The sequence below is a fragment of the Chroicocephalus ridibundus genome, chromosome 8 (assembly GCF_963924245.1).
Source record: "Chroicocephalus ridibundus chromosome 8, bChrRid1.1, whole genome shotgun sequence".
Classification (NCBI taxonomy): Eukaryota; Metazoa; Chordata; class Aves; order Charadriiformes; family Laridae; genus Chroicocephalus; species Chroicocephalus ridibundus.
The window spans coordinates 22,200,930-22,220,075 of record NC_086291.1 but is presented as its reverse complement, the minus strand read 5'-3'; the positions used below and the strand labels follow the sequence as shown (position 1 = coordinate 22,220,075).

General features: G+C 38.3%; 1 protein-coding gene across 5 annotated transcripts in view; it reads left to right on the top strand.

Moving 5' to 3' along the window:
* Positions 1-13,894, top strand: part of OLFM3 (olfactomedin 3) — a 63,382-nt gene extending 49,488 nt beyond the window's left edge. For 2 of the 5 annotated variants that reach the window (XM_063344632.1, XM_063344630.1), the window contains exons 3-6: positions 797-952; positions 4,599-4,821; positions 10,741-10,847; positions 12,542-13,894. In XM_063344632.1, coding sequence (XP_063200702.1) covers positions 797-952; positions 4,599-4,821; positions 10,741-10,847; positions 12,542-13,219 — 1,164 coding nt within the window. In that variant the 3' untranslated portion in view covers positions 13,220-13,894. The remainder of the gene's footprint in view (positions 1-796; positions 953-4,598; positions 4,822-10,740; positions 10,848-12,541) is intronic. The other 3 variants (XM_063344631.1, XM_063344633.1, XM_063344634.1) reach the window with 3 other exon arrangements.
* The last annotated feature ends 5,252 nt before the right edge of the window (positions 13,895-19,146 follow it).

The window sequence follows — 19,146 nt, the reverse complement described above, 5'->3', positions numbered from 1 at the left end:
TGCTGCACTTGTAAAATGTGTCATTGATATGACTGGCAAAATATTGCTTTTATAAGAGATACTTTTAAAAATATATGTACTTTACTCTAGATTACAGTTATTCTTCCTCATTGTGGTAAAAATGCTCGCTAGAACTACAAAGTTACTTTGCAAAAGTTACCTGAACGTTCACTACTTCTCATCTGTAAAGAAATTTGGTTTTCTACCAATGAGGCAATTGGATAAAATTTCTAATTTTATATCTACTTACAAAATCATGAGCAAACACCTATTTGACAATAGGCACACCCCAGCTTATCTCGGATATTCTCATTAATTCCTTATACTGAATTATATAAGTGCCTACAAACAATAAAAAACCATGCTCTTCATATGAACCAAAACCTCTAAATCTAAGTCATGTCCCTCCCCAAGTGCTTGGGAGGAAGCGCGTGCTATATAGCACCTCCTGAAGAACAGTCAGCATCTACTACAGGCATCAAAGTAGGCTCCACTGCCCAAGAGGCTTCTTTGAGCCCACTGATAACGGTGCTGAAAGGATCAGTCTTTACCTCAAGGAAGCTAGTCCAAATCATGCGTGGCTTCAAAGTCTTGCTCCTGATAGTCCTCTGTGAGCTCTGTTCCCCAATTTTCGTACTGTCATGCAGTTATGGAATTTAAAACTATACTGTGGTATAAATGAGTTGCAACTGAAGCATTGACATAAGCACATTTTATTGCCTGACATTTAACTACCTAACCAGGAAAAAAAATAAAGCAACAAAAAGTGCATTTAGAGAGTGTTCTTCTTTAACAGGTTCAGAATATGTCCCAATCTATTGAAGTTTTAAATCTGCGGACTCAGAGGGATTTCCAGTATGTTTTAAAAATGGAAACACAAATGAAAGGGCTGAAGGCCAAGTTTCGGCAAATTGAAGATGATCGGAAGACATTAATGACAAAGCATTTTCAAGTAGGTTTTATTTTAACAATAACTTTGAAAGCCTGCTGGAAGCAACGTACTAAGCAGCAATGCATGGACTGCTAAGATCTCAGCTTGAAATGCTCATACTAGAGCAACATTAAAGAGAAAAGCATAATAAATCTTCCTTTATGGTGATAATCTTTTGCTCTGTTCAATTTAACTGTAATAGGGAGTAACTATTAATTATTAAGTCATTAGAGAAATGTCACTATAAACAGATTCCTGTTTTTTTCTGTATCAATGTGCATGTCATATTGAGAAATTTATATTCATTCAAGCTCCAGTGATAAATGGGTAGATCCAATGGTATTAATAGCAAACAACTAGAGAGTTCTGCACTTTTACTGTTCCCTGACATTTACTGCAGTTGAAGGGAAGAAAGCCTATAATAGATCAGATTATTGTAATTTTTATCAAGTACAATTAAGATCTAATTTCATGTCTGAAGGTTTGCTGTTTTGAATTTGGGATGGGGAGGAGGGCAATCATTCCCAGTCACATTTGTGTGATTAAAAAAAGACTTCCAAGGAATTTTAATGCCAACAAAAACTACAAGGCAATCTTTTTGTGAGGAAGGACAGTTGCAGAGATTACAAAATAGCATTGTGTATTCTGAAAAAGCTATCTGAACTACTCTTAAGGAAAAAAAGATTACAAGAGCATATTTAAGTTCTTTAAATATCAAGTCTGATAAATTCATATTTCAAGACAGCAATATAAGATCTAGCAAATACCTTCTGAGGATTACATTATGTTAACCAAATATATATTTTTAAAGTGTTTAGGAAAATTCACATAAAATGCACTTAATCTTCTAATTGGTGCGAAGTTAGACACCTAAACAATTACATAGCTAAGGGGTCTAATGTATTTTTCAGACAGTGAATATCCAGTGGGTCTTAATATCAGGAATTATCACTACTGATCTGACTACCAAACTTTATGTCACCATTCCTAGTTTAGATTAGAGTTTGAGAACATACTTCCAGTTATTTTCAGGTAGTAAGAAATGTCTCCACCTTTTTTTCCCTTAATCACTCATTGCTACAATAACAACACATTTGTATTATGCCATTACATATTCTGTATTCTCATTATGGTTTTCCTTGGGAACAAAATATCAAAATTTGAATGTCTGATACACAATGTCAAAGGTAGCAGATTTCTGCAGTACTCTAACCTTTTAAATATTCAATATTTGTATTGGCCAGTCATTTAACTTCAGTTTGACAGTTTGCCAGGAGTATAAAACAGATTTCCAGCCAATCAAGTTATAGAATAATTTAAAAGGTCAACATAATACAAAATGCTGCTGGCTTTCTGAAATTTGATCTACTGAAATTCCAGTGCTTTATCTTTACTGAGACAAAGAAACTCATTCTGAATATAGCATAACCCCTCGTATCAGCAGGCACAAAGTGCCAGAATATGTCTATCACCTATCCGTGTTGCAATACAAATTACATCTTGTACCACTCATCGTAGCAACAAGCTAGCAGTGTCAGCAGAAACCAATGAAATTATTTCCTTTATCATGAAAATACCAAAACCATCTTTATATCATTTACTGAAGTGAGATATTCTAACGCTGTGGTTCCCTGTTGAGAGAACCAAAGAGTGCAAATGTTTTTACAAGTTTTGCATTTTTTTCCATCATGTTTTACCCATGATTTTTAGAAGTTCACTGCCCCACAGAACCAAACCTAAATTCATAATTTCAAAATGAAGTAACAAAAACTTTGGCTTCTGGAGCTCCACTTTCAATGTCACAAAGCCTACTCTCCTTCTCATCAAGGAAAAAGTAACTTCATTTTAACTGGCATAAAGTAGGCTCAAGTTAAGTTTTTAATAAAAACAGTCAAATAAAAGTTTTTACTGTAGACAAAAAGACTCTCCACTTCTTTCCATCCATTTCAGTAATTCTGCTACTATAATATAATTGGAAGACCCCTCGAGAATAGAACCAATAGAAATCCTAATACTCTCAAATCCATTTCTAATGGCACTTCTAGCTACTTACAATTTAAAATGCAATTTTCTAGCTATTAAGATAACCTGTGTGCAAAATATACTTCCTAGCAACATATATAAGTCTTTATTTTGAGTAAATAATAATTCCAATATGAAAGCAATTTTTAAAACAATATGGATATATTAGCTAGGTGATGGAGAGAGACTGCAGAACTCGCAAGCTGGCTTAGAAAATACTTGAGAGGCAAAAATTCAGAGGTAGATTTTCAAGCAGCTCACATACTGGTCCTGCCTATCAGCTTCTTTCACATCTCATTATCAAAAATGCATTTGGCATCATCATGGTTTTTATTTTGGAAATGTCCTACCGTGTTTATTGCATCCTTGAATACAAGGGATGTAACAAACTATACATTCGTGTCTTCTCATGCGTCAGTGACTAAGCTAACCTCTAACTACATTTGCTTCCACACCTCTTTCTTGTGCTTGCCCTTCCCTTTAGTTCTCTTCTGCTTCCCCTTTTAACCTGCTGACTACTCCAGATATTCCTCAGGACTTGAGTTTTTAACCCCTTCAATAGCGTCTCCCTGTGTGTCCTCATCTGTTCCCAATCTCTATTACCACCTAATGCTAGTACCTAACAAGTCTTTATTTCCATCCATTGCCTTGTTTTGTCCAGGCTTGCATCTCCTCATGTCTCTCTGGCATTTGCTCATGGTAGTCCTGCTGTTTCTTCAAATTATAAAAAGATACGCAAATCTCTATATACAGATGATATATAAGGGACAAACCTGTTTGCTTTTCAATAAAGCAAAACCTTTTGACTGTAAGGATTCTTTGAGGTTTTCTACAGAATAACAACCAAATCAAAAATAACCTCAAAAAAGCAGTTTATATGTGCATTTAAAAGAATAATTAAGAAATGAAAGATGAGCAGCCGATATCAGTTACAAACTGGGACAAATTCTCAAAGTATGAGACTCAGCAAAAGTCTGAGAAAGGGGCAATCCAAGATTCCAAAGTGCGGCCCTATTTTATTTAATCAATATTTAAGAATAGGAATGCCAACACAACAACAACTGCACCATGGCAAAAAACCAATTCATGATAGTCCAGAAGAGAGATCAGCTGTGGAAGACCAAAGGCACCTAGTGATGTAGCAGGACAACAAACAGAAAACACAGTTAAGAACCATGGATTTTTTTACTTCAGAAGAAAGAGGTATATATCACTCTGGCCAGAACAGAGCAAAACAGTCTGCAACAGAGGAAAAAAATGAATTCAGTATTTCTAAGGAGTGACATAGAAATTAACAGCTCACCAACTATGACAGCAGTGTCAAACAGGTATGACCTCCTTGAACATCACTGTATGTTCAGGCCTAATCACCTTCTCTGAAGAAAGACACACTTAGTGGGGGTTTGCATCCTCAGGTTTGGTTCAGATCACTTGAAGGTAATTGTGTACTTTCAGTAGAAAACTACTCTCTTATGCATTTTATCTACTGCTTACTACCATTAAGTCTGAGGTTTCTAAGACTTTCACAATACACTAATAATAGATCTGTAACTGAGATCAATAATCAGGCATAAATATTACATTAAAGGGAATTAGGGGATTGAACGCCTTTAAACTGCTCTAATGCACATTTGATTGCCTTTAGCAGGAATTGAAAGAAAAGATGGATGAGCTCCTGCCACTGATCCCAGTTCTGGAACAATACAAAACTGATGCCAAATTAATCACCCAGTTCAAGGAGGAAATTAGGAATCTGTCTACTGTCCTCACTGGGATTCAGGAAGAAATTGGTGCTTATGACTATGAGGAGCTACACCAGCGCGTACTCAGTTTAGAAACCAGGCTTCGAGACTGCATGAAAAAGCTCAGTAAGTTAACAATTTCATGGCAAATTTGGTCCCTCAGATGTATATTTTTAGTTGCCTCAGTATAGAAAGATGAAGTTATCTTTTTTCTTGTTTAATGAAAAATTATATTCTTACCTGTGCTACCCTAATAAAAGTCAAGAGTAACTCAGCCGAAGGTCAGTCATATCATTCTAAGTTTGCACCGCTGTATACAGAAGGAATTAAGATGGAAAATTACAATAGACAACAACTTTAAAATCTGAGATTTACAACTGGTTGAAGAGCTACAAATATTATTTCAAAAAAGGTCAGACAGGCATTGCTACTTGGGTCATCTTTGGGATGTCAGTGTGAAAAAAGATGTAGTGGGATGTAGACTGGAACCAGTTTTGAGATGTCCATAGAATAACGCTCTGCTATGACACCTGAGAGGCCACTCTGACTGTACTGTCATTAGACCTGTAATATCAGCATTAAAGGAGATGTACCATTCTCCAATTTGCAATACAACATAATTAAGCCTTACACCTAATTTTAGGGAAGAAAGCATCATTTTTTTGCAGGAAGCACAGCAACAATCCATTGTGAGCACTGCACTAGATTTACATCAGGCAGCCTCCATCTTGGTTGCCCAAATGTCGAGCACCTCTGAAAATCAGTGTTAGCTCAGTATCAGCTACAAGAACTAACAGCCTGAAGCATCATTATGAAATGTTAGCCTTAACTTCCATTACCCAAAGGGTGATAATTAGTACCTACCTGCTTTACAATCACAATGGAGTCTCCCCCCTCCCCAGCCTATCCATGCGTTCTGAGACTCCTGAACGGGACCACTATTGCAATCTGGATTGCTACAGCCAGAAATCCAGACCCTACTTGAGAAATAAACGCTTTGTATGTTAACACTGAACATGAATAAACTAGAAATTCCAAAGTTCAGTCCTGTGATGGGTATCTTGGTTATCAACTGTGGGGTGTTTACTTTTAAATGGTACACACAACACAAAATATGTTACTAACTTCATAAGCAGTGCATCTTTATTTTTGTGAGGCAATGGAATAAGAAAAATCTAGGTTAGGTTAGCCTCTTAAATTATTTATTTTCAATCTCTTTATTTTACACTAGAAATAACACAGTGATGATGGGCTAAAATACATGAAAGACTTCTTCAAACAGAAATTTCTTATGATCCTATTTTCCCCTCAGTACACACACATAATAGCACATTACTGCATTGACAGGAGGTAGTCAGGAGAAAATGGCTGCACTGCAATACTGCAGCAAGCAAGAAAATTCACATAAATAGACAGTATTTTCTGATAGTGAGTGATCCAGTAAGTTTATTAGACACCAAAAGACCATCAGCTTTATCTTTAATGAGTAACTTGGGGTTTTTTTGCTTTTACAGCGTGTTCTTTTAACATTGATTAGTGAAGTGACCACAGTATAAGGTACATTTTATGCATCAGTATGACTAAGTGTATTCACAGGGGTAACTTCCCTGTTTTTCATCCACATTTCCCCTTCTATCTATCCTGAACCTACCCTATTAAAATTATGTATATGAACAATAGACAGAAAATTTTTGTATGAAATAGATTATTCAGCACATCCATTATTAAAGGAGTTTGGCCTTCTCAAGCTCTAGTACAGATTTATTCATCTTTATCGGCATTATTCCCTGGTCTTAGATGTTTAAATGACTTTCATACTCACCTACTAAGAGACTGGGTGTATTTGTGGCCTACCCCTCTGTGCCTTTTAAAGTAAAAGCAGCTTCAGTTAGGCTTATTGTGAGTAACTCCCGAAAGCTGGTACTGTGTGATCAGAGCAGTAAGCATAAAGGAAAACCAGCTCTCCTGCCTACACCTTCTCCCTAGCCACATTCACCACGCTGGAGATGATCCAGCTGTGCCTGTCTATGCCAATCTGATAGCCATAAGTCTACAGCAGCAGAAGGCAGACTGGCCCCAATGTGCCACAGGATCTGGCTTAAATCTTCACAGATTTTGCTGCATTTCACAATATAATTATCTAACCAGCATGTGTAATAGCTGTTTTCCATTCTTCTCCCTAGCAGGTGTTTTTCAGCAATATAATGCATTATTTATATTGTCCTGGCCACTTAAAAGGGATCTTCCATCTGCACTGGCAACACTTTCAACACTCATTAACATACAGTAAGCAGTTGTCTTACTTTCACTGAGGTTTAATGATTACCCCAGCAGTTGTGATGGCTGAAACTTGCTCCTTGTCTTTGGAATAAGAGAAAATTCAGGCCGAAGCTGCTGAGAAATTTGTCCGTGAAACTTTAAAATGCTGCATGCAATTAAACACATAGGAATAGAACACATATGATTGCACACACCACAAATTCAGATACACTTAGGCATGTATGAGTCCTTTTCTGGCAGTCATGTAAGGCATGTGTATTTATAAGAGAATGCAGGTTGCACACTATGTTTGGGACCCTCCTATTCTTGTCACGATGCGTATATGAAATTGGAAAAAAATTATATGGGTAACATTTATACTCTACCAAATGCTGCTTATGAAATATGAAGAAATAGAGTAGATACACATTGGATTCATTTGTAGCTATTATCTGATTATAATGTAGAACCTAAACAATATTTTACAGTAACATTTTTGGTTAGAAATTCAAAAGTAGAACATTCTATGTATCCAAAGAAATGCTGTTACATCAGTGGCAGAAGAGGTATCAGTGCAGGCATGAGATTACTTTATTGATTGCAGTGGTACTTGTACTTCCAAAGCATCATTCCCTTTGGGATTTGAAGAACTTTACAAATATCATTTAGTACAAAACTGCAATAGAGATATATATTATCATCCCCATTTTGTAGATGAAGGAACAAGCATCCCAGGAGTATAAATGACTTTCCCAAAGATTACATGCCAATTCATAGCACACATGCAGAAGAATCCAGAAGCTTCCCCTCAACAAGCTCTAATAACTAGACTATAGTGCTTCCTGGATTTGTATTATGCAGGACAACAGACATACACCTATTAAGTAAGAATTAATTCTTCATTCCCTCACATTACAATGTTATGACAAATTTGACCATAAGCAGAAAAGTGCAAGTAGTAAAACACTTGGAAGTAATTTGTGCAACCACTGAAAAAAATACTCACTTCATTTTCCCCTATTTATTACCTACAATACACAACACATAATGATGTTTATGAACACTTCAAGAGAATGTTCTGATTTTATTTCCCTTGCAAACCCTTCCATAAATCATCCACTCACTTGATATATATAGCAGCTACCAATATTCATTTGCGTCACAGAGACTGGGACTATCAACTACCTATTCCTAGCTATCTTCAAAGCAGCTCCTGTCCAATTGATCTATCAAAACCTTCTCCTGCTTTTTGCTCACTCTGGGGCATCTTTTCAGATGCATTCTGCCCCACAGACTTTCCCAGCCTACACTGGTAGTACATCTGCTTTCTTTTTTAATGGTCACTTCATACTCAACTTCTTCCTTAATATAAATAAATACAGGAAATCACAAACAGACTTACTGGAGCCCACAGTAGAAAACCATAACAAAGAGATGAATCAAGCCACAAACACCCAGATTGTGCACGATATAATGTTCCTTGTACAGTTCAAATTAGGATGAACATGATTAGTCACACACGGCACACCATGCACACAAACACCCAATGGAGTTATGTGCGTGCACCCCAACACACAACAGCCACCATAGCCTACAAGCACACCCCCTACTTTTACACCGCTCCTGCTGGAGATGTGGGGCCTCAAGCTTGACGTGTGCCCGTGCTGCTCCCCACAACCTGCTAACACACACGCTGCTGAGAAAGCTGGCAAGTTCACACGCTCCTGCCCTGGCTGCGGGACCCAGCTCGCTGCCCCCGTGCTTTGACTCCCCTCGCTGAGCGCTGGCTGCTCCCAGTGCCCGGCAGGGTGTCTGCCCTGCCTGACCTCGGCAAAAGGCATCATGCCAGCAGACAGCTTGGCAAATTCAGCTCACACCGTGCACGCTCCCGTACCCAGCCCAACGCACAGTGGTACCCAGGCTGCGCACCAAAGATGGGCTCTGTGACTACCCCCACATCTCTGCCATGGGCTTTTCTTTAAGTTTTGCCCGTTATGAACCAAAATTTCACAGGTCATTTTTTGATTCCACATTTAGCTTCCTGGGTATTTTTTTTAATAGAAGAAACTGTTTCAGAATTCCAAATTCTTTGCTTATGTTTTCCTACTAATTTAAATTCTGTGTTTTAAAAGCACCAATTAGTACACCCTTTAACTCATACATTGATTGTATTTTAATTATCTTAAAAACTACAAATTCAGGAGTAATTAATTTTTTCCTGATTTCTTTCTACTCATTATTTTTCTGATTTTATTCCAAATTAAATATTCCAAACTCCAAATTAAACCCCTCCGAAGGTTTGTGTTTACCTGATGCCCATTTCTGAGACTATTTACTGACATACCACCAAAAAATAACAGCCTTCACCTAGATAGGATATAGTCTCTCTACTTTCCAAGCTAATAGCAGTTCATTGCTGTGGAAAGACAGCACAAAATACTAGCAGCCTATCTACAAAAAATCCAGACTAAAGAATTATGTACTGTGATAACCAACTGCAGCAAACCCATAAGATTCTTTAAATTGGGAAATTCCAAAATATCTTCAAAAGATTGTAAGAGACATAGATTGAGATATGTATATAATAATGCCTTTGAATTGACCCAGAAAATACACACAGCCTACCCTGCGCATTGAGGTCTCAGCACATACTCAGTTATCTTCATTTCCATTATACCCCACTTCCCTGGCAGTGAACGAAATCCCCGCGAGCAGCCCCTGAGTTGTCACCACAGCACTAACCCCCTTCTAATTGCCTGAAACAGGCTTGCACAATACATTCCTTGCCAGCTGCATAAAGTAGAAAATGCAGGCTTGATGTGACCTTCTCTTTTGAACTGAATAAATTCACTCTCAACACCAGACACAGTTTGTTTTCCACATTTCCTAGATAGATAGGGTTATACAACCTAGCACAACCATGTATCACTGAGAAGCCCTTACTTTTAAATTAAAAAAATAAATGAAATGTGTCACTTCTTTTTACATTCTTATGGAACATCTTTTCTTCAAAGACATGCTATTTCACCTAATCACCTACACATCACTGTGTGATATTAAGCCTCTTGGTAAACACATGAATTCCACCAGGGGCTTGTTACTAATAGGGATGTTATTAAAGTCGCCTAAAATATAGATTTTTGGGTTGTTAGGAAGGTCAGCATCCAAGATCATATCGACTCTCATTATTTCCTCCTAGACAGTCTAATATGAGCCTAATGGATTAGAAGCCAACTGATACAGCCAAGGTTGCTGAATAATTCCCATATTCACTTTCTTAACTTCAGACAGTACTGGAACAGTAACCACAGTGCAGTCAGACACAAGCATTTGTGTACAGCTATACATTTTGTGTACCAGCTCATTTTTTCCTGTCTGCCCTTAACCTCCTTGTTACCCTGGTCAATGGAAAACTGAAACATCCATCAATCCTAGCCTTGCACTGAACTTTCTGGAAGCAAAAGGCAGGGGTTGGGGGGGTGGGGGCATTCATTTCAGCTCAGAACATTATTTTACTAGGTAGTATTTTTCTTTATGCCCGCAAGATGTAACTATGCTTTAAAATATATTAAAAAAATATACACAAATACATTTTTATTTGTATATCTTTATATATTTGTAGTACTGCTTGATATGTAAAAGTTCACACAGTGAAGATGACAATCCATAAGCCTGAAACCCCTGGAGCCAACTATTTAGTTTAGAGCAATTGGTCTTGTGCTCTGACTGATGTCAAGGAGAGTTGTGTAATTATTTGCATTAATGCATTTGTTTTTCTAATTTCAGCATGTGGCAAATTGATGAAAATTACAGGCCCCATTACAGTCAAGATATCCGGAACCCGATTTGGAGCCTGGATGACAGATCCATTAGCATCTGAGAAAAATAACCGAGTATGTTAAGGCACTGAATATCTTTGTGTCCTTCTGGAGTTTTACTTGCTTTATTTTAATCTTTTAAAAGGTATTTCCCCCCTACTTACACTCACCAGCACGTTTCTTCTTCTTCCGTCATTTTCACTGTTAAACATCAGAGAAAAAGCAACAGTGTTTGTGCAAAACTCTCCAATGGCAACAGTTAGCTAAGAACCTTTCTGCCATTTCCTTCAACTGTTTCAGGGATGACATACACCTATCTGAATCGACTACACAATTTTTTTCTTCCTACCACACTTAATTGAGATTGGGTCTTTAAGAACCCAAGTACTATAATACAAACATCACCACTTTTACCCAAGAGCATAACCCATAATGCAGCACAGTCAAAATTTGCAGGATTAGGTCCCATATAAACTGTATTCAGATCATTTGCCATCTCAGATCTGAGTTCTGTTATTATTTGGATCTGTAATAGGATCTCTAATCGGCCACAGCTTTGAGGAGGTGTTCTCTCCATCAAAGGGCTTTTGAAGTCAAAACACTAGGTTTTATTTGTATGACACCCACAAGGTTCATTTTTTGAATGCAGAAAAAACCCAAAAGCAACAGAAAAAGCAACATACAAATGGCAATTAGTAACTAAAGATTTGCGTGCAGCTCTCCCCTGCCTGCCACATCTGTGTGGGTTTACCCCAGGAATCCCAATTACCTTTAGGAGAGCAGAAAACTCTGCTCAGCCCCATCTTGTTCTGAGGAAGCTTCTCCTGCCACCCCAGAGCACCAGTGCCTCCTTCCAGACGCATCTTCATGGGCCATTGCTTGCACCAGCAGATCCCTGCTGTAGCCCCCTCCTGCAGTCCCCTCCACAGTTTCCCCCACCGCCACTCTCTTAAAGCAACACAAAGCCTACCCATGTACATGCAAATTAGGACAAACCACATCCCTCATAGCATCTCAACTACTATGAAGATGGGGAGCTGAACTGGCGTTTATACAAATATTTTGTTAATGCCCCCAAAGTCGGGACAAAAAATATCTCCAGAAATTATTTTGTTCTTTTGTTAGTCATAATTTGGTGTGTCCTCTGACAAACTAAAAGGAGAAAAGGCAAAATGCACAAATGGAAAACTGGGGGAATGGAAGTTGGCACGCAGACCATTAAAAAGAAGTATTGATTATTTTTTTTCTTTTATTTTAAGGGGAAAAAGTGGTTCCTAAACTTTACTGGTTTCATTGCTACTGTATTGGTTTCTTTACTAAGAATACACTATTTTTCGCGAATCAGAGGTTCAGCTGAGGAAGATTCAACCAAATTTATTCCTAAGCATAAATCCAAGTTTAGCTCCCATGCCATTTCCCATCTCTCTCTTTGAATATTGGTCTCTGGGAACATCTTTAAGCAAGCCCCATATAGCAGAGACCCAAACACTGAATAACCCAAAATTAAATTTCTCTGAAAATGCAGACACTGTAGTTAGTAACAGTCATCTTGAAAGTTCACCTGTATAGGTAAGTTTTGATTCAGAAATTCAAGAGTTCCTCATGCTTTTGTAATAGGAATGTGGACAATATTGTACTTTGATAGCCTGCTGCACACCTAAAACCTATTTTTCCTTCTTTTTCTGCAATGTATCCATCATGCCATATCATGATCACGTACCACGGATTGTGTTCCAGATGTTTACTCCCAATCTTTATTTTCTTTCCAGGTCTGGTACATGGATAGTTACACTAACAATAAAATTGTCCGTGAATATAAATCAATCGCAGACTTTGTCAGTGGGGCTGAATCAAGGACATACAACCTTCCATTCAAATGGGCAGGAACCAACCATGTTGTCTACAATGGCTCCCTCTATTTCAACAAGTATCAGAGCAACATCATCATCAAATACAGCTTTGACACTGGGCGGGTGCTTGCACAGCGTAGCCTTGAGTACGCTGGCTTTCACAATGTCTACCCTTACACCTGGGGTGGCTTTTCTGATATTGACCTGATGGCAGATGAAATTGGGCTATGGGCTGTGTACGCCACCAACCAGAATGCAGGCAATATTGTCATCAGCCAGCTAAACCAGGATACCCTGGAGGTGCTGAAGAGCTGGAGCACAGGCTACCCAAAGAGAAGTGCTGGAGAATCCTTCATGATCTGTGGCACCTTGTATGTTACTAACTCTCACTTAACAGGAGCCAAGGTCTACTATTCTTATTCCACAAAAACCTCCACTTATGAGTATACAGACATTCCTTTCCATAATCAGTATTTTCATATATCCATGCTTGACTACAATGCAAGAGATAGAGCTCTCTATGCCTGGAATAACGGACATCAAGTCCTGTTTAATGTCACCCTTTTCCACGTCATTAAAACTGAAGATGACACATAATTTTCTTTCCCTTCCCATTCCCTCACCTCCCTCCCTCAAAGCAGTGTCATTTGTGATAAATTCTAAAAGCATCCATCTCTCTCAGTTCCTTTTAATTTATATTTCTTTTCTCATTAAGGAAAAGCAACATTTTCAACCATATAATGCATTTCAAACACGGCTGAGCCTGTCAAAAATGACCCGTTGGAAATAAAGCATCTTAACTCATGATTCTCCAAGGTCTGTCAAGACCTTGTCTTGAAAAGCACTAAAGAGGATTTAAGTGGCTAAAGACAGTTTTAAAAAGATTATGATCTGCCTTATTTTAGAGTCAGAGACTAATGGTGGCTTAAATGCATGAATGTCTTTTTTTACCTCATTTTTGTTTTTAATCTATTGCTCAACTTCAGGATATATTTTGGTAGCGTCAGACACGTATTGCACATTGTATTTTTTTATTTATTCCAAAAGAAAGATTTAGAAATTTAATTTACTTGGACATGGAGTAATGCTCATTTTGCCATCACCCAATTTCAGATGTGGTGCTGTACAGTATGTTTTTAAATCTCTTGCAAACATTTTATCGACAGTATGTATTTCTACCATTGTAACCACCATTGTGCAATTGTATCTCTTCACTTATGTGAAAGTAAACTAAGTACTATTTTTTATAAAATATATTGAAGCTTAATTGCAGTTCTGGCTATGAGTCAATTTAAGGTGGTAAAAATCTGAGAAAAACTTGTTATTTCTGAGAAAGACCAACAGCTTCTCAGGTACATGATCCCTATTCTCAGCTTTGCTATTAACTGTTGGTGCTTACTGGCAAATTTGCAACTCTGAAGCCTCATACCCAACCCAGCTTTACAACTGTTTTCCCTACCCAGTTTTTATCTTATGCTACTGGCTTCTCTCTCTCTCAGTCTCTTTTTCTCCTACTCTTTTTCCTTCTGCCATTTTATTTCCCTTGTTTATGCTCACTCCCTGATCTGGGCTTTACAAGAGAGAGCCTGAGAGTGGGCTGCTGCCCATGCCTCCATCCCAGGTGTGTGAGCGCATCCTGTATTCACGCTGTTCTGGGGTGGTGAGGAGTAATATTAAAAGGCAAGTTGCTTTCCTTAATCTGCCTGTCTTCTTACTCATAATAGAAGAACATTTAGCTGTTGATAAACCTCTGCTCTGGGATGACAGTTGTATTTTCAGGGAGAAAATACAAAGGAAAAGGGTCAAAGCCTAAATGATCAATGTGGTACCTGGTAGCCATTATATTTCTCACCCTTGCTAGAAAACAGCCACAACGCTGAGGCTCTTGCAAAGACGTTTGGGTTTTGCTAACAGTAGTATTGTTATTATGGTCAAAACTGATGCCTTTAAGAAACAAGTATTTCTGAAAGCTATGTGGCTTGCTATTAGAAATTGGCGGGAAGGGCATATTTTATTGAGAAAAAGGAATGAGGTGCTATTTATCTATTTTGGCATAAATGGAAAGAAACTAACATTAAGAACTAGCACAAGACTTTTTATTAAGCTCGGCTATCACATAATGCAAAAAGACAGGTATCTGAAAAATTGTGTGAAAGCTGCATTCCTCACAAAATCTGAGATTCTCCTCTTTATACCCTTTGAAATTGAGCTCATAGAAAAGCAAGAACATTTACGAAAATGTTCCTATGTAAGAACAAGAAATGTAATAAAATGCACTGACATTTTGCCAGATCTATTTTGAAGACATTTGCTTTGCTAATTCTTCCAACATACTAGCTGAGACCACCTTAAGTCTCATGAATGTTTTCATTATTAAAAATATATATGGCTACATACATTTACAAGGCTGCTTTACAATACAAGCCCACGTGAAGCTGAACAACAAATTGCCTCATTTTTCATATTGGTTGAAAAACAGAAAACTACTAATTAGGTTTCAAGAACTGATAAAAGGGGAAACAAACAACAAATGACGTTACAACATGACCAGGGAGAAGTTACTCTCCTGCCTCCATTTCCCTGCTCCTGCCTAGCTGAAACGATAGCTGTTATCCCTTACAATGTTACGCAGGATTTGGAGACACCAAGTTCAGCTAAACAGACGAATTAAACCACCTCACTCCTGTAACTAGCTTTCCTGTATTGACAATGAAACCTCCTCTGTGACACATGAAAGAGCATACAACTACTCATTAATAAGGTATTTTATCTCATATAGGAATGTTTTATGAAAATGACATATGTTCAGATTTTTGTCAAAAGCCCTAAAACAAACCTTAACCTTTCCCTCACAGAGTAGCTTCAACAAAATAGATTTTTTTCACAAATACAGCATTCTTAAAACTGTTAGTCATTAGATTGAGAAATTAAACTTCTTTCTACTGTATCGTCATAAACTAGACTAATAGTCATGACATGAGGATGACTTCATCTGAAAAAATGGTTACTACCGTATTTCTTTGTCCAAATTTCATACTGTGTAATTAGCATGCATACATTAGTACAAGTTGATAACAGTAAGATTAATCTCACCTGATTTCAATGCCATTTAGTTAGCCATCTAAAGGATAACACACTCCTATTAATCAAAGGAAAAAATGAAAGAGACACTACTACAGGGTGTGAGAGATGGGTGATAAGAGGGGTAGGAAAGGCACCTTTGAAGGGTGATTTATCTTACTGATGAAGCTACTGCGCTAAAGCATAGAAATCATACCTAGATAACTCCTGCCCTTCTGAATTAGTAACAATAGGTTGGATTCCAATACCTTTAAACATGAAATAACAGCTTGCACAGCATCAATATAACAAAACCTGGTGAGACATTATCAGGTAAAGTAGCACTGCTTCATGCTAATGAGCATTCATTTTTCTGTGAATCAGTGTTGATCACCTGTCTTTTCCAAATTGCAAATTCCAAAGTCATATTCCCAAAAGGCTGAAAACACCATGCCTCAATATAAGTAAATTTGTTTTACAAGCTTTGCCTTCATAATTGAGCAGCACAAACAGAAAATCTTCATAATATAGCAGCAACCTACATATCAGCAAGTAAAGTCTTACTCTTATAGTTGAAGCATAGGATGTTTGTTACGAGGAGGTACTGATACTATAGGGGGGAAAAAAACATCTCTCCTTAAACATGAGAAAATTAATCGTAGAGACTATTTTAATATCTTAGTGACCTCCTGCTTCAAGAGATAAACATGTGAAAGGTCTGCACCAAAAAGGGAATTCTTAAATTTCACAACACTGTGCTGCCGGTAAAGAGGGATGTGCACGACCACAAATCCATCACATGAACACAGGTCTGCCAATCCACCAGGCATGCCTCTCCTCAGGGAGCCTAAGGAACATGAATGATGTTCACCGGAAAGCCCACAGCTTTCTTCCTGGAGTGGGCTAACCATTCCCCATGACAAAACAGGTGGAACAAACCTCCCCAGAGAAAGCTTCCTGAACAGTAATCATCTTTTACAGTCCCTTCTGGGAATTTTTTCCAGTGAGTAACTACCAAATCTATTGTTATGCACATAGGCTGCTCAACCTGCCCTATCTGTCACCATGTGCTAAGCAGACCACTGGCAGAGTGACTCTGTGGAGACCACTCGGCACTGTAGTCATGGATAGCGAAAGATGCTATTCAGTTTGAAAAAAATAAAAGAAAATAGTTGAATGAGATGGAGTGATATAATGTTTTAATCACAGATTGCTTATGTCTAAGAATATTCATTTCCAGACAAGCTCAGGGGCACTAGCTGGCACTCAGCTCAGCAGGCTGCATCCACAGCAAAGGAAGACGGGATCTTTGTTTCAAACCACAGCCTGAATAAATCTGTTACCTGGTAGTTTGTCATAATAAACAATTGCTTAGAAAACACTAGAGTAGAGACAAACAAACCATTCACAGCAGATTATTCATCCAGTAAATTTTACCCTTTTCAAGTTCAAGAATTGCCAGGGAACAGTCTTGATTCGTCCTGATTTTATGCTACTCAAAATGTTTTTGGAAATCATTTGGATGGACAGGTATCTTCCTATAAATCATCCATGCATTCCTTGCTGTGAATCTTACTCTACATCCCTGGCATTCGGGAAAAATGCTGAGCATCTGGGCACCTTTTTCACAAGAGGCCGACAAGGGTTGCAGCTTCAGAGCTTTGGGTCAGAGCTGTGTCTCAGCCCATTGTGCTGACAAGGTCCCCACTCCACTGATTCTGAGGAGACCAACTCCTGCTCCACAACATCCTGTAACAACTGCATCCCACCGGAAGCTCACACTCAGAAGGAATCAAGCATGCAAAGACTTACTCACAGATCATAGAGCCAAGTCCTGAAACTCACTTCCCCACCAAGAATGGAGAGCATCTTATTGCCAAATCAAAAAGCAAAGCCCATTTTCAAAGCTGAGTTTTCCTCAGTAATTCTCCCACACATAGCCATATACATGCACATCAATATACAAGCAAATAAATTAACTATAAACTAATCCTAGAATTATAGAACAATAAGGTTATTTCTCACACAGAAAACATATCATTTAGGTTATGCAAAGATCATTATTACTGGGGCTTCTACATTCAGTTACTGGGAAACCAAGGAGACACAGAGTTACCCAGCACCAAGCTGTGGAGACTACACAAAAATGAATATTTTGTGCAGTATGGCTTTTGCTGGGCTCTAGAAAACAGACATATTACATTGATGCGATAGCTATGATCACAGATTCACAAAACTGAGATCTGCAGGGGTTTTCTCCAAACAGTTCATCCATTTGATTATTCTGGTATTATGATTAATTACCGCTCTTATAATCCATGAACTCCCGTAGACTTTCAGTTGCTGTCTGGCAGTGCATTTAGTAAGCATTTCAAGACAACTTCTAGCCTTCCATCTCTCTCTCTTTCCTCAGAGGCCTCTCACATAACCAGCACACACTGTGTCAGACAAGCTGCAAGGGTGATGAGCACAAGGGACACATCCTTTCTGCAGCTCTCATTCAAGTCAGCAGGGATTATTCATAAATGTAGAGATTGGCCCCAGATATCAAAACTCTGTATTTCCTCTGAAACTGCCACATGGAGGAAATCCTCACTCTTAAAAATAAAAATCACATTTATTGATTTTATATCAACAGGAGTTGCACAAGCTTCTCATAAAAGTCCCCAGCTTCTTAAAGACTTCGGATACTTGTCTCTATCTCTGACATTGAGGGAGGAAAGAAAACCCACGTTTTCTTTAGAATCAGAAATTTCTGCTAGACTCACACACAGCTTGCCAGCTGAGCATCAGCAGCAGAACCTGTGGAGTCTGCCGGTATCTACTGCTTCAGAACACTCAATTAAAATAATTACATCGCAGAAACATTTCAGCAGTCCAAGTGAAACAAAGCTCCTTCAGGATTTTCTTTCAAAAATGTCAGTGTTTTAAACACAGCCCACTATAAATGCAGATAATATTTAGATCAGCTGCATTCTGCCCCCACCTTTGAGTCCGCTGTACAGAAGTCCTATTTCCCCTGAAGACTGTGCAACTGATACACCACAGCAGCACAGAAAAGTATACGAAGAGACATGAAAATGACAGCTAACAGGTCAGGTTTGGCATGTCAGAACAAATCCATTTTACTGTCCTTTTTATACAGAGGCTTGAATTCACATTTACACAGTTCTTATGGTGAACCTGAACAGCAAGAATCTACAGGGTCACAAATACTCACATTTCATTACTTCAGCCTGCAGTGACAATAGTGCTGTGCTCATATTGCTTCATGCTGTGGGCTACGCACCCTAAGCAGATATTCCCAACATTTGCTCCTGGCAGAAACCTCCATCAAAGCCAGCAGCCACTCTCCACAGCCAGCTGCATCTTTCTGAAGCTAATGAAATCTTTTTCACCAACAGTTTTTCTGAGCTTTACACCAGCTTGGTATTTTAAGCCCTATCCATCTCACAGCAGAAATT